At 47.7% G+C, this 24,615-nt stretch overlaps 1 protein-coding gene across 4 annotated transcripts in view; it reads right to left on the bottom strand.

The window, feature by feature from the left end:
- Window positions 1–225: 225 nt before the first annotated feature.
- The window catches only part of SLC25A37 (solute carrier family 25 member 37), a 47,928-nt gene continuing 23,538 nt past the window's right edge, over window positions 226–24,615 (bottom strand). For 3 of the 4 annotated variants that reach the window (XM_007961941.3, XM_007961942.3, XM_037983674.2), the window contains 3 exons: window positions 9,340–9,568; window positions 7,311–7,367; window positions 226–4,409 (listed from right to left, as the gene is read on the bottom strand). In XM_007961941.3, the coding sequence (XP_007960132.1) occupies window positions 3,889–4,409; window positions 7,311–7,367; window positions 9,340–9,568 (807 nt within the window). In that variant the 3' untranslated portion in view covers window positions 226–3,888. Of the gene's footprint in view, window positions 4,410–7,310; window positions 7,368–8,863; window positions 9,569–24,615 lie in introns of all 4 variants that reach the window. The other variant, XM_037983675.2, reaches the window with a different exon arrangement.

Raw genomic sequence — 24,615 nt, 5'->3', positions numbered from 1 at the left:
CCACGCCAGTGGGAGGGCTCCCGCTCCTGCCCAGCAAGACAACGCAAACACCACCATCAATCTGCTTGCCCTGGGGAAATGGGGTTGCAGGGGCAGTTCCTACCAAAGCTGCAGACCTTGGTCCTTAGTGCTCAAGGGGAACAGGCATAGACCCCGTGAAGGACATCCCCTCTTGCCATCCACTCCCCTCTCATTTCAGGATTCCCACCACAGAGCCCACAACACTTCGAAGATCAGTACTTTATTTTCTCTAGCTCCAGTGTTGCAACTGTAGCAGCATATCAGAAACATCCCCACACAAAAACACACAATTCTCCCCTTCTTCAAAGAGCTGGCAACATTTGAGAGGCAGAAACAATAGTTACTACAGGCATTTGAGAAATTTAAGAAATAACACTTGCTCACCCTTAAAAACATACATTGTGCGTCTTGCAGGGAGGAAGCAGCAGTACATTTGTCATTCGAAGACACAACCATCCTTAAATAAAGTTAAATAAAACCTTACTGGCATAACAATGTGTTGGAGATGCAGCTTTATGGGGACTTTGGAGGAAGATGCTTGGAATAAGACATGAGCATTTTAAAAGAAAAAAATGAAAAAAACAAACTACACGTAGAATGTAACCTAGTAAATAGATTCAATGCAAAGTTAAGAAAACATATCATGGGGGAAAGATTTCACCCATTTGGAAAAAATCAGTTTATTGTATAAAGCTTTAATCTACAGGTAGTTGAACCTCAAATCATGATTTGGGCAGAAGAGCTACTCACACACACACACACCACATAAAAGTACGGGTGCTGTACCCAGGTGACACTGACTGGCTGCAGAGGTCACTCCAAAGACACCAATGACTGAGTACGTGCCATGATTATACTGAGCTGGTCACCAGGGTGGGATGGCGGGGTGGGGAGACCACTTACTATTTCACACTTTGCAATGTCAAAGTCACAATCAAAAACCAAACTGCAGTCTGCACGGGGCAACAATACCAACTTTGGAGATAAAAGCCAGAGAGGAAAGTTCATTTCTACAAAATTAATGAACACTTGTATCTGCTTAGTGCTTCACAACTTTCAAGGCTTTCCTCAACCTCCTGATGACCAGGCATGCAGGCTGGCCATGTGGATCCCCCAGCTGACCCATCCCTCATCACACAGGGAGGGGCCTGCAACCGGGGCCCACAGAGCTCCAGGTTCCGGTTTTCGCCTTTTATTCTTTTTTTTTTTTTTTAATTTATTCATTTATTTTTTTGAGACAGAGTCTCACTCTGTCGCCCAGGCTGAAGTGCAGTGGCACAATCTCAGCTCACTGCAACACTGCAACCTCCACCTCCTGGGTTCAAGCAATTCTCCTGCCTCAGTATCCCAAGTAACTGGGATTACAGATGCCTGCCACCATGCCCAGCTAATTTTTTGTATTTTTAGTAGAGATGGGGTTTCACCATGTTGGCCAGGCTGGTCTCAAACTGCTGGCCTCAAGTGATCCGCCTGCCTCGGCCTCCCATAGTGCTGGGATTACAGGGATGAGCCACCGCACCCGGCCTTCACCTCTCCTTCTTGCATCCTCCTAACCAAAGGAGTGCTCCTAGAGAAATCAAGTTTCTTTTCTAAACACCAGTGAAACCAAAATCCAGTAGGAAATACTTTGCTTCAGTGTGGCATATCTTAAGTGGACCAAAAGAGGCGGTAGGATAAACTTTTTACAATTTGCTTTAAATTCCACTTTGAAACTTAGAATTTGATTTTTTTTCCCCTCCATTTGCAGAATTTAACACCATTTAACACGAACCCAAGGCAGGTTGAAAGCGCAGATGTAAACATTTTCAGCAGCATCGTGGACTCTACGGCTTTCTGCATCCTCATGTGGACTGAGGCTGCAACTGGTTTTAGGCTGTAGGGGGCAGAGCAGAGAGGAGGTATTAACCCCTAGATCGGACCAGACAGCAGCCAAGCCCCACAACCCAGCTGCAAGGGGCTGTTGACGGGGCACACGTGGGAGGTACCCAGTTTGGCCCTTTCCCATCACTGATCTGAAAAAGTAAGTCAACTGACTGATAAAATTCCTCATCGCTATTAGGGCAAAATCTACTCCCGAAGGCACTGTGTGCATGGTCCCGAGATGGAAATTCTCCACGTGTTACTTCCTGGGCAGTTACTTCCTAGGCAATAGCACCACTCAAAAGAATCCAGGCCTGCACCTCCTCGGTGAGATGTACCACACTGACCGTGGTGGGTGGCGGCAGGTCAGGACCCGGCTCACTGAAATGCAAACACACATGAGCTTCCTGCTCATTTTCAAAGACAAGCTCTGGTGAGGGCTCCAAATCGGAGACAGTGCAGCTCGTCTCATCAGTATCCCCTTGCACGGCAGCCTGGCAGAGCAACAAATGGCACAGCTAGGGAAAACAGGTTTGTATTTTCTCTGGGCGGCAATCCGACTCGGCACACACCATTTCAGAAAGCGAGGCTGCGAGGCCTATTCTCGGGTGACACAGAGCGGACGAGGATGCAGAATGGCTTCTGGAGAGAGGTCTTCCGACTCGGGCATGAGGGTCCAGGTGAGACCTCAGCCACAGGGCCCTAGCAGATAGGCCTGGCTCTTGTCACATGCGATGAGAAGCTGTGACATTGGAATTAATGGTTGGGACAAGACAGGGGGACAACAGACAAAGACCGGAGACACGTTTCCCTAGACTGCACAGGGAAACACAGGAGATGAGATTCAGTCAAAACACACATAGATCACGTTACCTGAAGTGACTGAGTTAAAAGGCTGATGCAGAAATAAGTCCTAGGATGAAGGCAGGATTTACCCCAAACACCTGCGCCACAAGCCGCCAAATGCTGCCTATCAAGGGCTTCTAAGTGCTGGCCCGGGAAGGCAGGCATTCACCTCACTCACAAGGGGAGGAAGCGGTCTCAGCAGGTTTATGTCCAGTCACCCTAATGCTGCTGGGCTCCACCACCCTCCAGCGGGCGAGATCCTGCCACCCGGCATGTATGCAGGTGTATACACAGCAAGAGAAAATGGGCCAGGGCCAGATCTCTGGTCCTGAAATTTTGGGGGAAGACAAAGGAAAAAGGCACATGAAGGTGGCTGATTGAATTTAAAAGAAAAAAAAAAGGTAGCTGCAAGTGACATATCATTATTTTGATTTTTTTTTTAACGTACCTTTTTTTCCCCCATGAAAAGAGAAATTCAAAATATAAACTTTATTATTTTACATTCAAGTGAAACTTCCATCTGGCGGGGCTAAACACAGCTGCAGGTCACATTCAGTGATTTATTACTTTGGTGCCTTTTTCGTTCACCTGATGGAAGAATTCAACCCTCTCATTTAAAAACAAGAACAACAAAAACAGCTGGAGAGTCCCAGCTGCAATACTAGGTGTAGACACGCACAAGCACACACACAAATTCAAAAACTTCTACATAGAAAAATAAAGGATAAACATTATCCATCTATTTTGTACTGTGTCATGGAACTTTTATATACATAAAAAATTTTTTTTGTTTACTGTTTTCAGTCACTGCAAATTTTCTTCCCTCCTCTGGGATCTAAGGATCCAGGAAGGAGGCTGCCACAGTGAAGCAGAAAAGCTACATTCTGCCCGGGGAGGAAGAGAAAAAGCAATTTCTCGCTCCCCTTCCAAAGTCTTTCCTGTCCACCACCGCCTCGGATGTCCCTGCAGACAGCCTTCCGGTGAGCGGCTGTCCCGTCCCCTCCTCTCTGTAAGGCATTGGGGAGCAGAGGGCCCATAGGCAGCACCCTGCAAAAAAAAAAAAAAAGATCTAGCTGTGAAGAGAGGGCAAGGTACTGGATGCAGGCAGAGAATGACTTTAAGAAGAAAAGATTCTATGATCCCTTCCCACAGCCTGTTCCTTTAGTATGGAGCTCGATTTTCCAGCTGGCGCTTGGTGAGGAAGTACTTGAAGAACTCATAAACAGACCAAGAAATGGCGGTGGAGGGCATCTGGTAGACGACACGCGCCTGGATGCCTTTGAAGTAGCCGGCCAGGCCGTTGAGCTGGTACACCGTCCGGAAGGCATTGGCCATGCCCGACAGCCGGCCGCTGATGTTGGCCAGCGAGAGGGCCACGTTCTCCTGAGTGTTGAGAAGGGTCTTACAGACGTCCAGGGGGGTCGTGGCGGCCGCGGCGAGGGCCCCGGCCAGCCCGCCTGAGATGATGTGGGACTGCGGGTTGTAGGTCCGGTGGGGGTTGACCTGCTCCTGCAGGAACTCGTAGGTGATGAAGTGGATGGACTGGAAGGGGATGTTCATGGTCAGCTGCGTGGTGTAGCTCCGGTAGAAGGCCCCCAACCCCTCGGTCCTCCACACCGTCCGGATGCAGCTGAGAGCTGACCGGTGCTGCGAGTTGTACATCTGCAAGCGCTGCTTCACCACTGTGGTTGGAACCGCGGGGCAGGCCAGACGGACAGCCAGTGGGCAGTGGGTTGGAGGTGGCCCCACCCCAGGTCGGAATGAAGCCAAGCCATAAAGAGAAACAAGCCAGTTAGACACTGGAAACAGGCGAGAGCCAGCACACACAGCCCTAGTCTGAGCAGCCGCCGAGGGCCAGCTCCTGGCAGCCCTGGGTTACAATCCATTTCTATTTCCAGGATTCATGCCTGGAAGGTGGCTATTTCCTTAAGTTTCTCCTGCCTGAATCTTGCTGAAGGCAGCCCCCAAACCAGGCAGCCACTTCAGACTAGAGTCGCTGATCTATTTCCCAGATCCTGGCTGCCCCTGGTAGGAACCCTCAGGACCCACCACAAAGCTGAATCCTGTCCCCTATCCTCCTGCCCTTGTCCTTCCCCAATACATCAACTGGAAGCGTGTCCCCTCATGTATTCACAGGGGTTTGTGCCTCTAATGGTAATTCTAGCTTCTGTGACACAGTGTGTTTGAAACAGACACTAGAATTATGTCTGCCCAAGTTCAATGACATTCTAACTGGAGTTCACAGGACAAGAGATAAATGAGACTAACTGTGGTACCTTAGGCTCAGGGTTTTACACATAATGTGCTTTTCTTTACTTTTAAAGAAATAAAGACTGTAAATCAATAGTTATGACAAGGAGAAAGAGACAGTTTGAACCTCGCTTTTTTCTCCTTTAAAAAAGATAAAACTCTTGCTTGGTTACACGAAGTTAACTACCTGTTTACTGACCGGGTTCCTGAATGAACTGCCCTAAAAAGCAGCCCAAGATATACAATATGTAAGCAAATATTTATTTGGGCATTTTTAGGTTTTTCATTGAACTACTTCCTGGAAGGGTTTCCTCCCCCCATCGCCGCTTACCTAAGAATGCCTCTTTCCTGCCCCGAAAACACTCTGTCTTGAACACATTCATTACAGGACGAGCCATGAAGGCAGGTCAGTTTACTTAAGGGCATCACATCTCTTGAGAAAGATAATGTGTGTAAAACAAAACAGAACACGAGCTGTCTTTCTTAGCTGTCTACTTTGTAAATAAAAAGGGGAAAAGGTGTGTGTCCCTCCAGCATGCCTCGTGCAGCACACGATAAAGAAATCAATGGGAATGGAGAAGGTGATTTTCTTCACCTGCCCATTGGCTCAACCTCAGTACCCAGACCACAGAGACTCCCCGCCCACCTCCCAACCTGCCCCATCACAACCCTGAAGGTCAGACCAAGTCCTCTATCTGCTAGGACATGGGGGGTAGCTGAGAGCAAATTTAATAGCTTCACCTTAAAAGACAAAAGATAGGCAAACTTATAGCATAAGACTTCAAATGTTGAAACTTTTCTCTCCAATTCTCCCTTCTGGCCAGAAACTATTTTCAGATGAGGCAAAAAGGTGAAAAGAGCTCCACAGCTCACCCAAAGCCATCACCAGGTAGAGAATGACCCAGCGGCAGGTCTGCCCAGTGCCAGGCCCAAAACAGAGTCACTATTCAGACCCGAGCTGGCTAAGACAGCAGGATATATAAAAAGGGAACAGACTCTGGTCTGCCCAGCTGAGGCTTGCTTCATAATACCCCCGAAATATAAAAGAACAAAAAGAAGATAATGTGGAAAGAGATGGCTACAACAAAATGACCCAATGTTAATTTCTGAAGCACGGTGATGGACACATTGGGGTTCATCATACTATTCTCTCCACGTTCGCACCTGTTTGAAATGTAATCCATAATCTTTCGTATTAAAAACAGTTAAATTGAACACTAGCCCTAATAGCCTCTGATAGGTTCCCCATACATTTGTCTAGGATCAATAAGTGTTAAAAAGGGCTAAGAGAGTGTGTGTGTGTGTGTGTGTATGCACACATAGGTTTTAGAATAGTGCAAAAGCATGCAACAGAGTCACCAGGAAACAGATTCTGGTACCTAGCTCCAGGGATTCTGATCCAGTAGGCACTGTGTAGAGCCTGAGAATTAGCATTTGTTTTATTTTTGTTTTGAGGCACAGTCTTGCTCTGTCATCCTGGCTGAGTGCAGTGGTGCAATCATGGACTCACTGCAGCCTCAACCTCCCAGACTCAAGCAATTCTTCCGCCTCAGCCTCCCAAACAGCTGGACCACAGGCACGCACCACCACACCTAATTTTTGTATTTTTCGTAGAGACAGGGTCTCATTATGCTGCCCACGCTGGTCTTGAACTCCTAGGGTCAAGAGATCTGCCTGCCTTGGCCTCTCAAAGTGCTGGGATTACAGTTTTAAACCACCATGCCAGCCAGAATTAGCATTTCTTTTCTTTTCTTTTTTTTTTTTTTTTTTTCCTTTTGAGATGGAGTCTGGCTCTGTCACCCAGGCTGGAGTACAGTGGCGTGCTCTCGGCGCACTGCAACCTCTGCCTGCTGGGTTCAAGCGATTCTCCTGCCTCGGCCACCCCAGTAGCTGAGATTACAGGTGCACACACCACACTTGGCTAAGTTTTGTATTTTTAGTAGAGATGGGGTTTCTCTATGTTGGCCAGGCTGGTCTCGAACTCCTGACCTCAAGTGATCTGCCCACCTTGGCCTCCCAAAGTGCTGGGATTACAGGCATGAGCCACTGCACCCAGCCTCAGAATTCGCATTTCCAACACCCTCAAGAGGTCTGATGCTACTGGTCTGTAGAACACACTTTGAGTAGCTCTGAGCACAGGAATACCATAAAACTCAAATGTTCATGTCCCTTCTTGAGGCCTTTGATAACGTAGTAAAAAATTCAATTCTCCTGTCTGCTCTGACTGGAGACTAGGAGCCTCCCTGCCCACCTTCAGTCCTCTCCACTCCCCCACCATTTTTTGTGCCCCTTTGTGCATCCCCTACTGCCCCTCCCTGGGACCATGACATTACCTTCTGCTGGATTCATTACCGCATCGTGGAGCAGGGTGGCCATACTCCCAGCTATCCCTGCAAAACAAACTCCAGAAAATTACCCTCTGCGATCGGGTGTTCTCAGGAAGTTCCCGGAACCTAAAATCAGATGGAACCCAGGACTTAGCTTTCTAAGAAGCAAAATGTACTACCAGCTCCACCCAGGTGAGTATTGACTCTTAAAACCCTAAAGTGATGGTGGAAATATGATAAAAATGGGGGTGGCTAATTTAGGCACGTTCACCCACATTTTAATCTTGCAAAAACCTCGTTTTCTTTCTTGTAGTCAACCCTGGGAAAAAGCGAAACCTGCAAGTGTTGGTGGTTCCCAGAAACCACACATCACGGCTTTTTCCACTGTCTAGATGTTAACTCTCTCTTGTCCCTTGCCTTTGTCTACACATTAACTCACTTTGCCCTGAAGCTGGGGCCCTGAAAGGAGATAATACATATACAGCTGAGAAGGAGGAAAAAAGCAAATCTGGTTAAAATCCAGGCTTTAAAAAAAAAAAAAAAAAGGAGAAGAAAACTGGGCAAGAGAAGAGGAAATCAGGAGAATCTGCATTTGGTAGATTTCCAGGGTCGGTCTGCAAAGCAACGGGACTGACCCCATCTGAGAGTCAGGTCAGGCCTGGCTTCAAGAACCAGGAACCTCAAAAGCCAGAATCAGGCCTGGAATTTTGCTTTTGGCTTTGAGTTTCCTCCCTTTGCGGTGACACTGCCCCGTAATTAAAATGACCACGGGAAGGTGGGAGGAATGAGGAACACCAGGATGACTCTTCAGCAATGCATGTAATACCCACTCCCCCGCCACACACACACTTATAATCATTCCTAGCCAGATCACCACAGCATACACCACACGTTGCAGAAACAGCGCAGGGCAGCACTTGGCATCAAATGGATTCCGTCAAATCTCTTTCAAGGAGAGAAACCCTTACAGAAGGCAGTTTCAGCAAAAGGGCCCCAATGTCATAGAATCGGGGTAGGTCAGGGCATGGCTCTTTAGTGACCGTCTCAATAAATGCACTAATGGCCAATTTTTACAAAGCAAAACAAGTATCTGCAAACCAGCCAGGCACGCTTATGATCAAGGTTGGCTAATGGGAGGAGAGATGCTTTCTGAGCAGAGTAAAAAGAGAGGGGGAGAAGTTATTGCTGGTCATATCTATGTCTCCATTGTTGAAAAAAATGAATTTTGTCAAAATAAAGGTACTTTATGCTGCTATCCATATTTCCATTCCAAACCCAAACAGAAAACAACAAAAGCCAACCCCACCAGAGAGGAAAATAAAAGCTCAGCCCTCCCCAGTAAAACATGCCTTATGTAAGAGCTGCTGACAGATTTGCACCCCCCACCCCGCCTCTCTCCCTCAAAACAACCAAACAAAATGATTTCAGCCCTTGCTTGCAGAGAGACGAGACTCAGACAAACAGAAGAGAATGGGGGTAAAATTCGCAAATCCCCGGAAGCTTAAGGTGGGAAAGGCCTTCTGCGTTGCGAGTCCTTGTCAGCCATAAAACTTCTTGACCTTTTAAAGCTTAGTTAGATCTTGGCGTTGTAGAGACCTGTTGTACCAGTTTTTAAATAGTCTCAAAGAAGCTGTCCAGATAACTTTTTTTTTTTTGAATCCAGCATTCAAAAGTTTTGTTTCTATTCAGGGTTTCTCCTATGTCTGATCATTAATTGCTTTTGAATGTTTAAAAACAAAACAAAACAAAAAATAACAAAAAAAGAAAACCCACATAACAATAAAACCAAAACCCCCTCTGTCACTGATTTCTCCCCAGGCTTCAGAAAGCGGAGGGGAACAGAAAAAAGCATGTGTGTGCGCGCGCGCGTGTGTGTGCGTGTGTCTGGGTGTGCGTTGCACACACAACTCTGAGTTCTTTATTCATGAGCAAGCGGGCCGAAGTCGAGGCGGCTGGGTCACAGGGAGGAACACCCTGGGGAGGGACGTGTTGAAGAAGAGAACTTTCTAACTCCAGACAAACGCTTTCAAAATACCGTTGGCTAGGTGGCTGTTTCCTTGGTGGTGGAAAACGTCATTTAAAGTCCTTTTCATGTTTTCATAGCAGGCAAAATACATGGCGTGGGCCGGCCCTGCACCCATGACCATGACGTTGACGCCCCGCAAGGGCCTCCAGAAGCCTTCAGTCCGCATGATTTTCTGGAGGGCTCCGTAGATACTTGTGTACCGGGCTTTGGGATCTGGACTCAAACTCTGCATTCGTGTCTGGGAGTGGGCAAGAAGAGAAAATAAACAAAAAATAGAGTTAATCAGCATAGTAAAGAAGGAAAATAAGACCTGGAGAAGGAGAGAGGGAGAAAACAATGTTCATAGTTTCACAGGATTTCTCTGGGAAGGAAACATTTGAAATTAAAATGAATTCTACATGGACATAATGAAACCTACATGAATGTGTGCATGTAGATTTCATTATGCCCCACAAAGGGAGAAAGAGAGAGAAGGCTGTGGAAGACGAAGACCTTCCCCTGCCACTGGCAAGTTGTGTGGCCTCTGGGGAATCCCTTAACTTCTCTGGGCTTTAAGACCTTCAATTAAATAACAGAGTTGTTGCAAGCAGCAAACCAAACAATGCATATGGAAACCCTTCAAAAACTCAGAGTCCTAGATAGATGTAGAATTGTCCTGTGGTGCCCACTCTGGTTGTGAAGACTTCTGTGTCCTCACTTATCTGAAACCTCCGTGTTCTGGAAGCTTCTATTCAGACCCTAAACCATGAAATCTCTCCGAATCCTCCAGCCCTCACTTACCTTGTCACCTCTAAATACCTTTTTACATTTCATTTTTATAAGTTGGCACTTAAATATAAATGGTCTTGTTCTTAATTTCTTTTTTTTAAGTGAAAGCAAGTTTGTTAAGAAAGTAAAGGAATAAAAGAATGGCTACTCCAGACAAGAGCAGCATTCTTAATTTTTTTGCATGCACAATTTTGTGTCCTTGAAGCAGAGACCTGGCTTTCCCCTCCTCTGTCATCCCTAGGACACCACCCAGGAGGGAAAGGCGCTTGCACAGGTGTGATGGTTAATTTTATGGGTCAGCCTGAATGAGCCACAGTACCCAGATATTTGCTCTAACACTAGTTTAGATGTATGTACGAAGGGATTTTCTAAATGAGATTAACATTTAAATCAGTAGACACTGAATAAAGTAGATTAACCTGTATACCATGGGTACATACACCCCCATTTAATCAGCTGAAGGGCTCATGAGAAAAAAACTGGGTCTCTCTCAAGGAAGAAATTCTGCCTCCAAACTGCCTTCAGACTCAAACTGTAACATCAGCTCTCCCTAAATCTACAGCCTGCAGATTTTGGACTTGCTAGTCCCCACAATCATGTGAGCCAATCCTCAAAGTAAATCTCTCGATTTCTAGGTAGGTAGGTAGGTAGGTAGGTAGGTAGGTGGGTAGGGAGATTAGATAGGTAGGTAGGTAGGGAGATTAGATAGGTAGGTAGGTAGGTAGACAGATAGATAGACAGACAGACAGACAGACAGACAGAGACAGAGAACAGGCAGAGAGTTAGATAACCTCTTTATGTAGCCGGATACAGATGTCTCTGTCTCTCCTGGTTTCTGTCTGCTAGGACCTAGGGAAGGTCTTCAACCAAAGGCTGGTCTTATAAACCCAAGTAGACTTCACACATCTTAGTATCTGTTTCTCTGGAGAACTCTGACTAGTACAGTAGGTAAGAAATACTCGCCAAGTGGAAGATCACCATGGCTCAGTCCCACCGAAGTAACCACATTCCTTCCTTCCTTCTTCCACCCTCCCTCTCTTCCTCCCCGCTCCCTCTCTTCCTCCCTCCCTCCCTCTCTTCCTCCCTCCCTCCCTTCCTCCTTTCCTTCTTTCCTGCCTCCTTCCTTTCCTTCCTCCCACCCTTCCTTCCTCCCACCCTCCCTTCCTCCCTCCCTCCCCCACTCCTTCCCTCCCCCACTCCCCCCACACACACACATCCTAGAGGAGAAGCTTTTCAACTTTTGGCAGGGGTATCCTTTTATCTCCAAACAAAATCATACAAAAAATCTAATCCTATATATAAAAAAGGAGGGCGTCTCTGATTGAAGACGGGCAAAGGACTCCCTGGGGCTCCCTGTCACTCCCCAGGACAGACAGCCCCAGGTACCCCAGGCTCGGAGGAACAGTGAAAACCAATCACCTGAATTAGTGGTCATTTTCAGAGTTCAGATTTCACCAGCTATTAAAACCACAAAGGAAATGGACACACCAAGGCCAACTTTTTATTTTGCCCAGAAAGGACACAAAAACAATAACAATATAAGCAACAATCACCACCGCCCTCTACCGCAAACATCATTTCCTAAAAGGGCATTTTTAATGCTTGAAAAAAAGTAAGAGGCCGGGCACAGTGGCTCACGCCTGTAATCCCAGCACTTTGGGAGGCTGAGGTGGGTGGATCACAAGGTCAGGAGATCGAGACCATCCTGGCTAATACGGTGAAACCGCATCTCTACTAAAAATACAAAAAAAAAAAATTAGCTGGGCGTGGTGGTGGGCACCTGTAGTCGGGAGGCTGAGGCAGGAGAATGGTGTGAACCCGGGAGGCAGAGCTTGCAATGAGCCGAGATTGCGCCACTGCACTTCAACCTGGGCGACAGAGCGAAACAACGTCTCAAAAAAAAAAAAAAAAGGAAGACTACCTCTGATTATAAAATGGTACCTTAAATTAGATTTAGCTTTATTTTTTATTTTTTTCTTTGATATGGAGTCTCACACTGTCGCCCGGGCTGGAGCACAGTGGCGCCATCTTAGCTCACTGCAACCTCCACCTCCCAGGTTCAAGCGATTCTCCTGCCTCAGCCTCCTGAGTATCTAGGATTACAGGCACCCTCCACCATGCCCAGCTAATTTTTTATATTTTTAGTAGAGATGGGGTTTCACTATGTTGGCCAGGCTGGTCTCAAACTCGTGACCTCGAGATCCACTTGCCTCGGCCTCCCAAAGTGCTGGGATTACAGGCGTGAGCCTCTGCACCTGGCCAGATTTAGCTTTATTGAAAACTCGCTACTCTGCTCCCTTTTTCCTACCACAGAGTGGTGAAAACAACTTCTGGCCCAGTCCAAGGCAGCTGCCAAGACACCTGGGCCCCAGCGTCCTGGGGAGGGTGGCCCTGCACCCTTTGGTTTTTAAAAGTGATTTCAATTTTAAGTTGTTTCAAAAAGGATTTGATCTGATTTAATAAGATGATACATTAGGCTAGGTGTGATGGCTCACACCTGTAATCCTGGCACTTTGGGAGGCCACGGCAGGAGGATCGCTTGAGGCCAAGAGTTTGAGACCAACCTGGACAATATAATGAGACCTCATTTCAACAAAAAAAAAGAGAAATTAGCCAGGCATGGTAGCACACCTCTGTAGTCTTGGCTATTTGGGAGGCTAAGCTGGGAGAATTGCTTGAGCCCAGGAGTTTGAGGCTGCAGTAAGCTATGTTTGTGCCACTGCACTCTAGCCTGGGTGACAGACGAGATCCTGTCTTAAAAAAAAAAAAAATAAGAATTAAAAAAGGGATACATTATAAGCAAGAAAGACCAAGGGAAGGACAAGCAAGTGAATGTGCCAACCAAGAAGGTATCTGAACCAAGAGAATACCCAGGTCACGGTCACAACCCCTCATTCAGCTCCCGAGTGTCCTGTTGGCCAGACCAAATGAAGTACACACCATGCCAAGTGCTCATGCTGGGAAGGAAGAGACAAAACTCCTCCTTTAGGACACATGAAATCGCTCAAGTTTTAGAGCAAATAAGGCTTCGCATGTCACCTGGCTGCTTCTTATACTTGCCCCTGACAAAAAGCGAGGGTACCAGGCGGTACGATGTGGCTGTCAAGAACCCCAGCTTTGAATCAGAGAGAACTGGGGCTGAATTCAGATTCCATCACTCATGGTGTGACCCTGGGCAAGGTCATTAAACTCTCTAAGTTTGAGTTTCCCCACCTGAGAGAATGGTTGGGAAAATTAAATGGGATAATACGTGTCTAAAACCATCATTATTGTCAGTAATAACACGAGTCCCCTGTCGAGGGGCTACATGACGGGATTCATGGAGAGGTCAAGTGAAAGGGTTCTAGTGTGTGACCTTCCAGGGTTGTGCAGGCCACAGAAGTGGGTTGTGTTTGTCTTGTTCACAGCAGATCTCTAAGGACCAGTAAGATGATTTATTGGGAGCCCAATAAATATTTGTTGAATGAATGATGAACAAACAAACCCAACTTAGAATACCCACCGGAGTGAAAGGGTACTGTGTCTTGTCTCTTAGCCCACCACCCCTAAATAGGAGCCACAATTTCTTGGACTTAGCCATCCTTGCCATCACCTTTAATTTGGACCTCACGTGTCACTGCATTTCTCAAACCTAGGTGTGATCTGCAGAACCACATGTGGAGCAGAGGCAACCTGTCCGCGGGGGGCTAACGTGGGCCTGTGAACAAGAGGTGGCTCCAGGCAGCGCCCTTCAGGGGAGAGGCTCCCATACCTTGGGAATGGCAGTGCATCTTCTTGGGGATGAGCCCTGACTAGAGCCCTGAGGTTTCCAGCCTAGGGCAAGGTCCTACCAAGGTTTTGCAAGCCCAGCCTATGGTCAAAGGCCTTCCTTGGGTTCCAGAGCCCTGCTGAGCAGGGGTGGCAGTCTGAGCAAACACAGAGCACGGAGAACTGGCTACTGAGGTTGCACTTTGGACCTGATGCTGGCTCTGGCTACAGCCCAGTGGCCTTGGCCATGGCATCTCATCTCTCTGGTCCCCAGTGTCCTTGGCTGGAAAATGAAATCAGGGAGGATCAGAGCAGGGGCTGATGATCAGAATCACCTGGGAAATGTTTGAAAATACCCATCCGTGGACACCACCCAAGCACGCACTGATTCGAGTCCTCTTTTTCTTTTTAAAGTTCTCCCAGACGATTTCGATCAGCACTCAGCTTGGGGAACCACTAAGTGACCATCTAGACCCCTTCCAGCCCCAGTCCTCTGCCTGGGCAGTCGGGAATTACCTCTGGTTACCTCCGGAGGGAGTGGCTGAGAGAAGGCAGGGGGCACAGAGGGTGCCCGGGCTTTACAGTCACCCAGTTCGAGGCTGTCAATCTCAATTCCAGCTCTGGGACCTCAAGCAGGTTCCTTAACCTTAGGGCACGGCCATCCTTGGCTGGAATAATCTCCCATAGAGCTGCTGGGAAACACCCAGCACAGGCTGGCTGTCAACAGTGACTGTCCCCATCCCACCCCGTGATAACGTGAAGCCATCAAGAGGGTCTCCCCTTTAAAAAACTGCTCATGTCAGCCAGTCGGAGGCTGTCATCACACCAAGACTTGAAGGGACATTTGGAACTGATTTCTCACCCCCTCCCCTTTTTAAATTAGGGGTAGGGCAGTTGGAGTAAACACTACTGAACCAAAATGCATCATTCTCTTATGAAACAAAAAGGTCAACTGGGTATCTTTGTGCTGTGAAAGAAAAATAAAACCTCAGGGCCCCAAACTCACTATGTCAAAGGAAAAGAAAGTTAAGCTTGGGAAGTGAGTCATGCAAACCTGACCTTCTTTTTGTTCCCAAACAGACAGCTGTAATTTCATAAGCTTACTTTATCTTATGTAAAACGTAGATTTACTCAGTGCAAGACCATGATTGACTTTCCCCAACTCCCTTCTTTTCACATGTAAAATGCAGATTCACTGAGTGCTAATCAGAGCCTCACAAGAATGGTATCACTTGCCTCAATGCCTACCCTTCCTCCTTTTATTTTTCTTCTCTCCCTCCTGCTTGCTTTTTCCCCTTTAAATACTGATGTTCCCAAAGCCCTCTTTGGAAAAAGCACAGGACACAGATCCTACTGTAACTTGTGTTTCTTTTTCCTGGTGCATCCTCCACCTTGACAGAATAAACCTCTAAAAGATTGAGATCTGCCTCAGTCACCACACCTCAGTGGACTTCTCTGCCCTCAGAGTGGTTTACTCAAGGGCAGGCCACAGTTAATGACACAAGCCCCAGACAGAGGCAAGTGGTCCATGAGTGCAGAGATGGGCCTGGTCAGGCCCCCGCTGGGACCACTGCAGCCACAGCAGCCAAGTTTAGGGCCAGAGCCTCATTCATCCTGCACCACCATCATTTCTTCCACCTGCCTGCAGGGAGCACCCAGTTAGCTTGACACCAGGATACAGAGGAGAAAAAACGATGGGGAAAAACAAGGAAAGTGTGTGATAAGAAGAGGAGGAAACGAATCACAAGGATGCCTTGAAGTAGTGTAGGGCAAGAGGCCAGGAGGGATCAACCCTGCAGCAGCCTCAGGAGAGGCAAGAGAGGCAGAAGGCAGGCGGCTAGGAAGGCAGGCGGCTAGGAAGGCAGGCCGAAGTGGCCACAGCCAGAGAGACAATAATCAATTTAGTCTCTTTTTTATTTTTTATTTTTATTTTTTAAGACAGGGTCTCACCCTGTCACCCAAGCTAGAGTGCAGTGGTGCGATCACAGCTCACTGCAGCCTCAGCCTCCTGGGCTCAAGCAATCCTCCCACCTCAGCCTCCTGAGTAGCTCAGACTACAGGTGCGCACCACCACGCCCAGCTGATTTTTGTAGAGACTGGGTCTTACTATGTTGCCCAGGCTGGTCTCAAACTCTCGGGCTCAAGTGATGCTCCTATCTGGGCCTCCCAAAGTACTCTCTTTTTTAAAGCTCCACTACCCATAAAACGTAAAAATGAAGGCTGGGCATTTTCTATTCCCTGAGGATCAGAGAGGGGTAAAAAAAAAGTCTGGGAGTGAGTGGAAGCAACTCAAGTGTCCATCACCAGATGAAAGCATAAACACAATGTAATAGATCCATACAGTGGAATATTATTCAGCCTTAAAAAAGGAAAGAAAATTCTGACACAGGCTACAACATAGATAGTTCTTGACAACAACATGCTAAGTGAAATGAGCCAGTCATGAAAAGACAAATACTGTATGATTCCACTGATATGAGGTGCCTAGAGTAGTCAAATTTGTTGACTAAAAGTGGAATGGGGGTAGCCAGGGGCTGGGGTGAGGAGGAAACAGGACAGAGAGGTCTTGTTTTATGGGCACAGGAGTTTGAGTCTTGCAAGATGAGGAGAGTTCTGTGGATGGATGATGACGATGGTTGCGTAATACTATGGAATGTACTTAATGCCACTGAACTAACGGTATGCTTAAAAATGGGTAAGATGAGAAATTTTGTTATGTATATTTTACTACAATTTTTAAAAATACAAAAAAAGGAAGTGAGGGTGGAGAGGAGGAAAAAGGAAATGAATGAATCAGGATGCATAGAGACAGGGCAGAGATTAAAAATAAACACGCACACACACGCACACACACACACACACAACCGGAGACAGAGAATTTCACAAATCTCTTTTCCTGTCCAGGTTTCAGTTCCTGCCCAAGACCTAGCTGCCAGTCTCCTCCTGTTCAGTAAAATCAGTTTCCATGTTTGCATTTCAGTTCTCCTCTCTTGGAAATTCATAAGCACATTAGCATACTAAAGCCTCTGGGAAATCCTTCGGGAAAGAAACCCATTTCTCCTGGTTTTCCGAGGCACTTCCTAAACCTCTGTCTTTAGCAATGCAAGCCTTGTCTCATTTAATAACCAGAGACACCTGACCGAACACACGTGTGAAAACACAACTGTAGCCAATGGGAACCTAAGCCCTTGAAGCAGCAAGTACGGAGAACATCCAGGTGTCAGAGAGAGTCAGAAAGACCCCACTGGCAACTGTGTGGGGAGCAGGCCGAGGCAGGCGGTTGTGTGGCTGGCCCCTGGAGGGGACAGGGAGTGCCAAATAAGCAGCTGAGAGGAGCCCTCGCGTGCTGGCTGTGAACATGCATTCCTCCTCTGCACCTGCCTGCAGGATGGAGAAATGTGTCCTGCCCGGGGAATCAAAGAGACAAGGGTCTCTGGCCTGACACTGCCACTCCCAGTGTGACCTGAGCAAGTCCCCTCCAGCCCCAGAACTAACTGCTCCAGGACAGTGAAACTCCCAGTGATGTGAACTCTGTGTCTGCATCCACTGGCTCCACAAACTCCTAGCAAGGCTAGAACGAAGTGAAGGGTCAGCCCCTGACACCAATTCTCCCCTAAGATGACAAAACAGGAAAGGCCTGTCTCACTGGCCTGTTCTCTCACTGCAGGGAGGAGGGAGAGTGGAAAATGCACATTCTGTCCCAGGTGAGCTGGCGGAATCATGTAACAGGCGCTACAATGCCCTTGGGAGACCGCATCCAGCCCAGCCCCCACCTTTTCAGATGGGAAACTGGAGCCCAAGAAGGAAAATGACTTGTCCAAGATCCTGTGGGTAAGGAGCCTCTGATCCAGGCCCAGGACCAAAAGACAAAAGAGAAAAGAGAAGGGGGCAAGTTGAGCCTTGTAGGGGGCCTCAGGCCCTTCTGTGGGTCCTGCAGAGGTCATGCCACCCAAGCCAGTCCCCTGTAGCATCAGAAATGCAGCCACTGACTCCCTGCCTGACCTGGTGACAGCCTGTGACTCCCACCTCTCCAATTTCTCAAAAATAAAAAACTTTCCATGTTTGAAATTCACGTGGCATTTCTAGGACTGAGGAAATAATCATGTGAAATCTACTCACTGGCCCGTTCTAAAGCATTTGCTTCACACCTCCCTTGAGCCAGGTGCAATGGGGATACAGACAGGAAACAAACAAGCACTGTGATACCATGAGCAGCACAACTCTGGCGAGCGGGGGCAGGGCTGAGCCCTAGAGGCTGCTCTGCACCATCTCTATTGCAGACTTTCTTCCAGAGAAACGAAACAAGGCTCAGGCACCTCGAAAGTGTTAGGATAAATGCCAAATGTTAGCCTCTGCTGCCCAATGTCTGCTTCAGAATTCAAAATCAAACCAGTAAGTTTTTTCTCTTTCTGTCAACTGTTCCCAGCTAGCACTGACATTCACTAAATGAACCACAGTAAAATGTGGGGCCAAGCCCAGCCCCCTCCCTGTTTTCCAAGCCTCACCCTGCAGTCCCCTGGCCAGCAGCTCTCCCGTGTCCACCATGAGCCCATCCAGAGCTCTATGCTCCTGCTTCACTGGGGTCTGCTGAGGACACTCTCAAGACACCAAGAAGCCAACTCCCAACCACAACTGTCCAGAAAGGATCAGACCAAGGAGCTGGTTCCTGCAGAGCCCTCCCTCACTGCAACTCCACGCCACAAATCAATCACAATGCGAGGCCCAGGAGGAAAAGGCTTTTTTGGCATTGTGCTTTATGGAAAGGATTGTCTTCCTAAGTAAAGCCACAAACCCCATCTATGCCTTGGAAAGCCCTGTCTCACCTTCCAGCATCCTTAGGAGGCACACGCTACAAATGCAGAAACCCAAACCACATCAAAGAGCACCATGCACACTAAAACCACCGGCGCTCCCCGTCCAAAACCACCTGCTCCTCGTCCAAAACCACCAGCCTTCCTCACTCGAACCTCCTCCCTTCCTAGGCTCCTTTACAGAAGAGGGACTCTTCACAGGGCTTTGGATGGTCACACCCTGGCCCTTTGAAAAGTCATGTAAAAATCATGCAAAACTGGCCAGGTGTGGTGGCTCACACCTGTAATTCCAGCACTTCGGGAGGCCAAGGCAGGCGGATTACCTGAGGTCAGGAGTTCGAGACCAGCCTAGCCAACATGGCAAAACCCCATCTCTACTAAAAACATAAAAATTAGCCGGGTGTCGTGGCACATGCCTGTAATCCCAGCTACTCAGGAGGCTGAGGCAGGAGAATCGCTTGAACTCGGGAGGCAGAGGTTGCAGTGAGCCAAGATCGCACCATTGTACTCCAGCCTGAGTGACAGAGCGAGACTCTGTCTCAAAAAAAAAAAAAAATCATGCAAAATAAAGCAGGAGGACATCACTCAGCATCACTCCCACACACCGCAGGCAAGAGCAGAGCAGCACAAACAATCCTTTAACTGCAGCTCTCAGAGCACAAATTAAAAATATGCCTAATTTCAAGATTCCAAATCATGTCTTTTTCTAACATCTCCCAAACTGGCAAAAAAAAAATACACAAAGAGAATATACATATAATGCATATACATACACACACACAAATAAACACACATATATATACACATATATACATAGACACATATATATACATGAATATATACATATATACATACATACATACATATACACATATGTATGTTTTTAATGAAAAGGAAAATTTGAGCTGGGTGCAGTGGCTCACACCTGTAATCCCAGCACTTTCACTTTGGAAGGTCGAGGCAGATGGATCACTTGCTGCCAGGAATTCAAGGCCAGTCTGGACAACATAGCAAGACCCTATCTCTTCAAAAAATAATTTTTTTAAAAAATTAGCCAGGCATGATGGGTGCCACTTTAGCTACTTGGGAGGCTAAAGTGGGAGGATCACTTGAGCCCAGGAGACTGAGGGTGCAGTGAGCTATGATCATGTCACCACACTTCAGCATGAGTGAGAGAAAAAGACTCTGTCACCAAAAAAAAAAAAAAAAAAAAAAATGGTGCTCTTAATGTTTTGAAACCAGTAAGAGAAAAATGATTCCCCTCAAAGTAGTCATTGCCCCCACCTCAAAAAAGGGGGAGTGGGGTGGGAAAACTATTACCTATCAGAATCACATGGCAGGGGACTCAAGCAAAGCTAGAGGAACACACATTCTGAAAAACGCTTCCTGCTCATCTGAAGAGTCTCTGGTGAAAACTACTATTTTGGAACAAGCAAAGAGCCCAACCAGCTTGCTAGAAAGTCAGCCAGAAAAGCTATACCAAGACAAAATGAAGAGCTGAGACCTGGTGGAAAACACTTGTCCAACTACATCAGGTCTACGTGGCCTTCCCTCCCTCACCTACAGGAAGGCCTAGACTTCCTTTAGCGTTCAGGTCACCCTGATGTTGGAGAGGGGAGAAAGTGGGTTCATATGTGTGAGAACAAACCACAAAGGCTCCTCTGTCTTTCCACCTGTGTACCCGAATGATCCCAGTTTTCAGAAGGGTCACATTTGTCCCTCTGAAAAGACCAGCCGCAGTCTGACCTCCTGGACATCTGCCGCCTCTGAAGTGGACCACAGAGGATTCACGCCACCTGTCACTGATGCTCTCCAGACACAGTCCTGAAACACTCAGGGTGTACCGGGGCTTCAGGAGGCACTGCTGTTGCTAAGGACAAAAGACTCAGTGAAGAGTTTTCGTTGCACATTTGGTAGAAAATAACAATTCTGCTAAGACAGCAATAACCAAGTTCCTCAGCCTCCCAGGAGAGAAGCCACAGCACCAAACCCCCCTTCTCCTTGCAATAGGTCACAGCAGCGCGTGCTATAGGGTAGAGATCCAGACTCCAGATCACATCCAACCTGGAGAAGGTGGCCAGAAGGAAGCCATTGGAACAGCCACCTAGAAAAAAGGAAGCGTATGTCAAGCTGTAAGCATCAGAGCTGTCGCTACAATCTCTCCTACACTAGTTCATTTTGTGACTATGTACATATTTTACTTTGACTGGAAAAGAAACGGGCAGATTTGGCATGGAGAGGAAGAAAACAATTCTCGCTGCAGGAGGAGGTGAACATGCTGGTACATCTGGGCAATGAGCTGTGGCTGGAGGGTCTGGTGTGCAGAGAAGACAGCAGTCAGGTAAGGGTTGAGAGGCAGCCTCAGACTTAGGAGAGCTGCTGCAACCCTAGATGATCAATTAATGTTTACTGGAAGAAAGGCAGGATGGGACTAGACCATGCAAGGCCCTGAGTATCTTGCTGGAGTGTGTGGAATTTACTTTATGATCAGGTGTCTTCCATGGCTACGCATTGCACCCAACAGCAATATGATGGGAGCTATGAAAAGTCATGCAGGAAGCAAGACAGATGGGCTCTTCAATATCTGAGAGAAAGCAACAAGCCATGCAACAGAAGCCCTCTCTACTGGGGCCCTGGATGGGCTGGCCGCTCTCTCCAAAGCTGCAGCTGCTTGCCAGGTCACCACTAACATCACATACCAGTTAGATTTCCCTATCCACCCATGGGCAGCAGCTCCTGGCCTTGCCTGTGGTTCCGAGGGTGCCAATCCCACATCCCCTGACCCTAGAAGCCCAATCTGATCTCCGCCCCTTTTCCAGAAAAGCCTCCAATGGAAGGAGGGGGGGATGGAAGGGTCTGTGCCTGGCCCATGCCCAGTGTACCGAGAACACACTCAGAATATCCCATATGTGACCCACCCAAAAGGATTAAGTTATCTCTGCCCTACAGGTGGGGCAAATTCCAAAGATGCCAGATAACAGGACTAAGATTTCATGGGTGCAACTGGTGACCTCCTTGGGAGACGGAAAGGGAAAGGACAATCCTGGATTGGAGGAGGAACTGAGCTGCCAGTCTCTCCTGCCCAGCTGCCCTGCCCTGCCCTGGTAAGAGGGACAGGGCCTGAGTCACAGTTCTTTCTCATCCTGCATCTGGTGCTGACACACTGTATGGCCCCAGGTCAATCAGCTTGCTTCTCTCAGCCTCCAACCCTTCTATGTGCAAAATAATTATAACAATAAAAACGGCAATATTAGCAACCAGTTATCCCCATTCTACAAATGGGGAAACTGAGGCACAGAGCGACCAAACGACTTGCCTCAAGGTCACAAAGTACAGAAGCAAGGTTAGAAAGAGGCCAGGCGGTCGGCCAGAGTCATGCTGTTAACCACTAGGCTATCCTACCTCTCACAAAGGGATGGACGCTAAAGGATCCCAGGTGATCTTCAACGTCCCCTCTGTCCCAATATGCTCTGTTTCTACAACACGCTAAGTCCCACAGATGTCACCTCCTATGTGCCTGACCTTGGGGAAGACCCTGTGTCAGAGTCACCTAAATCCTCACTGGTTCATGTCCACAAAGCCCCTGGGGGCTCTGTCTATGCCCAGCTGCAAGAGTGTAACTTACAGGCAATGTCAACAGCCCTGATCTGTGGAGGTCACACAACTTATCTGTTCCAGAACCCTGGTCATCACCAGACTGGGCAGTAGTGGTTGGTTCAATACAAACCCATTCTGTCTCCTAAAGAAGCGCTTGAGACATTAACTAGCTGAGGTCACAGAGGGGCATCCTGACAGATGAAAGCCTGGCACTCCGTCAGTATTCAAAGGCTAAGGTTGAAATATTCCAACCGTCAGGTTGCTTTCAAGAGAGAATTGAATTCACTGCTAGTAAGCTGGACTAACCAGGGCCTCTCCTTGACGCTGCCAGCCTTGTCAATGTCACTGGTCCATAAACATCCTGCTCATAAGTAAGGAAGAAATGCCTCATCCTCAAAATTGTTTAGTTTTTTTGTTTTTTGGATTTTTTTCTTTTGTGAGATGGAGTCTCACTCTGTTGCCCAGGCTGGAGTGCAATGGCCTGATCTCAGCTCACTGCAACCTCCACCTCCCGGGTTCAAGCGATCTCCTGCCTCAGCCTCCTGAGTAGCTGGGATTACGGGCGCATGCCACCACGCACGGCTAATTTTTGTGTTTTTTGGTGGAGACTGGGTTTTACCATGTTGCCCAGGTTGGTCTCAAACTCCTGACCTCAGGTGATCCACCCACTTTGGCCTCCCAAAGTGCTGGGATTACAGGCGTGAGCCACCGCACCCAGCCAAAATTGTTTTCCTTTTGTATATAGACACACTCACTGAAGCGTCACAAGGCTGCAAAGAAAAACAAATTTAACACAATGTCCACATCAAAACACCACAGATGCACATCAACCCATGTGCGGGGAGATAAGAGTAGTATCCAGGCACCTAGAGTATGTTCACAGACTCCACACAAGGCTCCCGCCCGGCTCCCCGCTGCAGCCCGGCAGCTCTGCCGTCATCGGTTTTACACGATGGGGCTCCCTGTGAGCTTTCTTTTGCTTTCAGAGTTCCCCTACCCCTCCAACCTCCCCAACTTCGTTCTGCCAGTGAGCAAACAGTTAGACTTGCCCAGGCTCCCACTGCCAGACTCGCCCCTCTGACCAGGCTGCTACCATATTTTGCTGAAAATCCCAATCACAAAATCTCAAAGAAACCGAGTTCAACCACCCACCCAATGCTCAAAGACCGTCTCTGCCCATAAGAAACATATGTTCGATCGCGACCATCTTGGCTAACACGGTGAAACCCCGTCTCTACTAAAAAATACAAAAAACTAGCCGGGCGAGGTGGTGGGCGCCTGTAGTCCCAGCTACTCGGGAGGCTGAGGCAGGAGAATGGTGTAAACCCAGGAGGCGGAGCTTGCAGTGAGCTGAGATCCAGCCACTGCACTCCAGTCTGGGCGACAGAGCGAGACTCCGTCTCAAAAAAAAAAAAAAAAAAAGAAACATATGTTCTGGTTGGGGACACTAGGTGCCATGGGGACAGGGTTGGGATAGGATGGGAAGGGTGTCAAACAGTCAATAAAGACCTCCCAGGTAAGACAGCGTTCCTTCTGGGCACGTGGCCTGGGCAGCAGGAAAAGCCAGAAGGACCAGCTTTGAAGTTCATCCATTATATATAAAGAGCTTCTACTCCACTCCAGCCACATTCCTGACAGCACAAAGATGACCCCATCCCCACCTACCACAAGGTCGAAATCCTATTCTATTTTTCAGCTATATGAACTTGGATAAATAACTTAACTTCTCTGAACTTCAGTTCCCTCGTCTGTAAAATCCCCTAACCATGCTTCCTGAGATGAACGAGAAATCCATTTATTCACCTAGTGGAGTACAGTAGGTACTCAATAAATGTTTATCTTCACCAGAACTATTTTTAGAAAGACTCCAGTATATTCCCTACCTGGAAAGGAGAAAACCACCACCTAAGTTAATCAAAATGGCTTGAATTGTCATTAAGAACCACAGCACTTAGCCTAATCTTGCTAGAAGGTGTGGGTGTTTTTCTCTACTTGCTGATAAATGGCCATTTGGCTCAAAGAACAGCAATGCAGGTTTGAACTGAATAATGACTGAATCAAACAATAGATCCTGGAGTCCCAGGTGGAGGCTACCAGCCATAGGGCACTGGTGTTGGGAAATCCAGGTCACAGTCCCTGCAGCATCACGAGGAAGGGACAGAAATAAAGCCCCATCCTGACCCTAGGACCCCCTGCACACCTTTCAGTTTCCATGGAATATACAGCCCCAGGACCTCAAACCTGGACGGACAGGCTTGGAGACCCCTCTGTATCTAAATCCTAGCTCTGCGGCTTCCTCTTCCATGTGTGTCCTTGGGCAACTCACTTCAGTTCTCTGCCCCCTTTTTTTATCTGTAAGTGA

Source organism: Chlorocebus sabaeus, chromosome 8, assembly GCF_047675955.1.
Source record: "Chlorocebus sabaeus isolate Y175 chromosome 8, mChlSab1.0.hap1, whole genome shotgun sequence".
Lineage (NCBI taxonomy): Eukaryota > Metazoa > Chordata > Mammalia > Primates > Cercopithecidae > Chlorocebus > Chlorocebus sabaeus.
The sequence above is the reverse complement of the archived record's forward strand: the minus strand, read 5'-3'. Positions and strand labels throughout refer to the sequence as shown.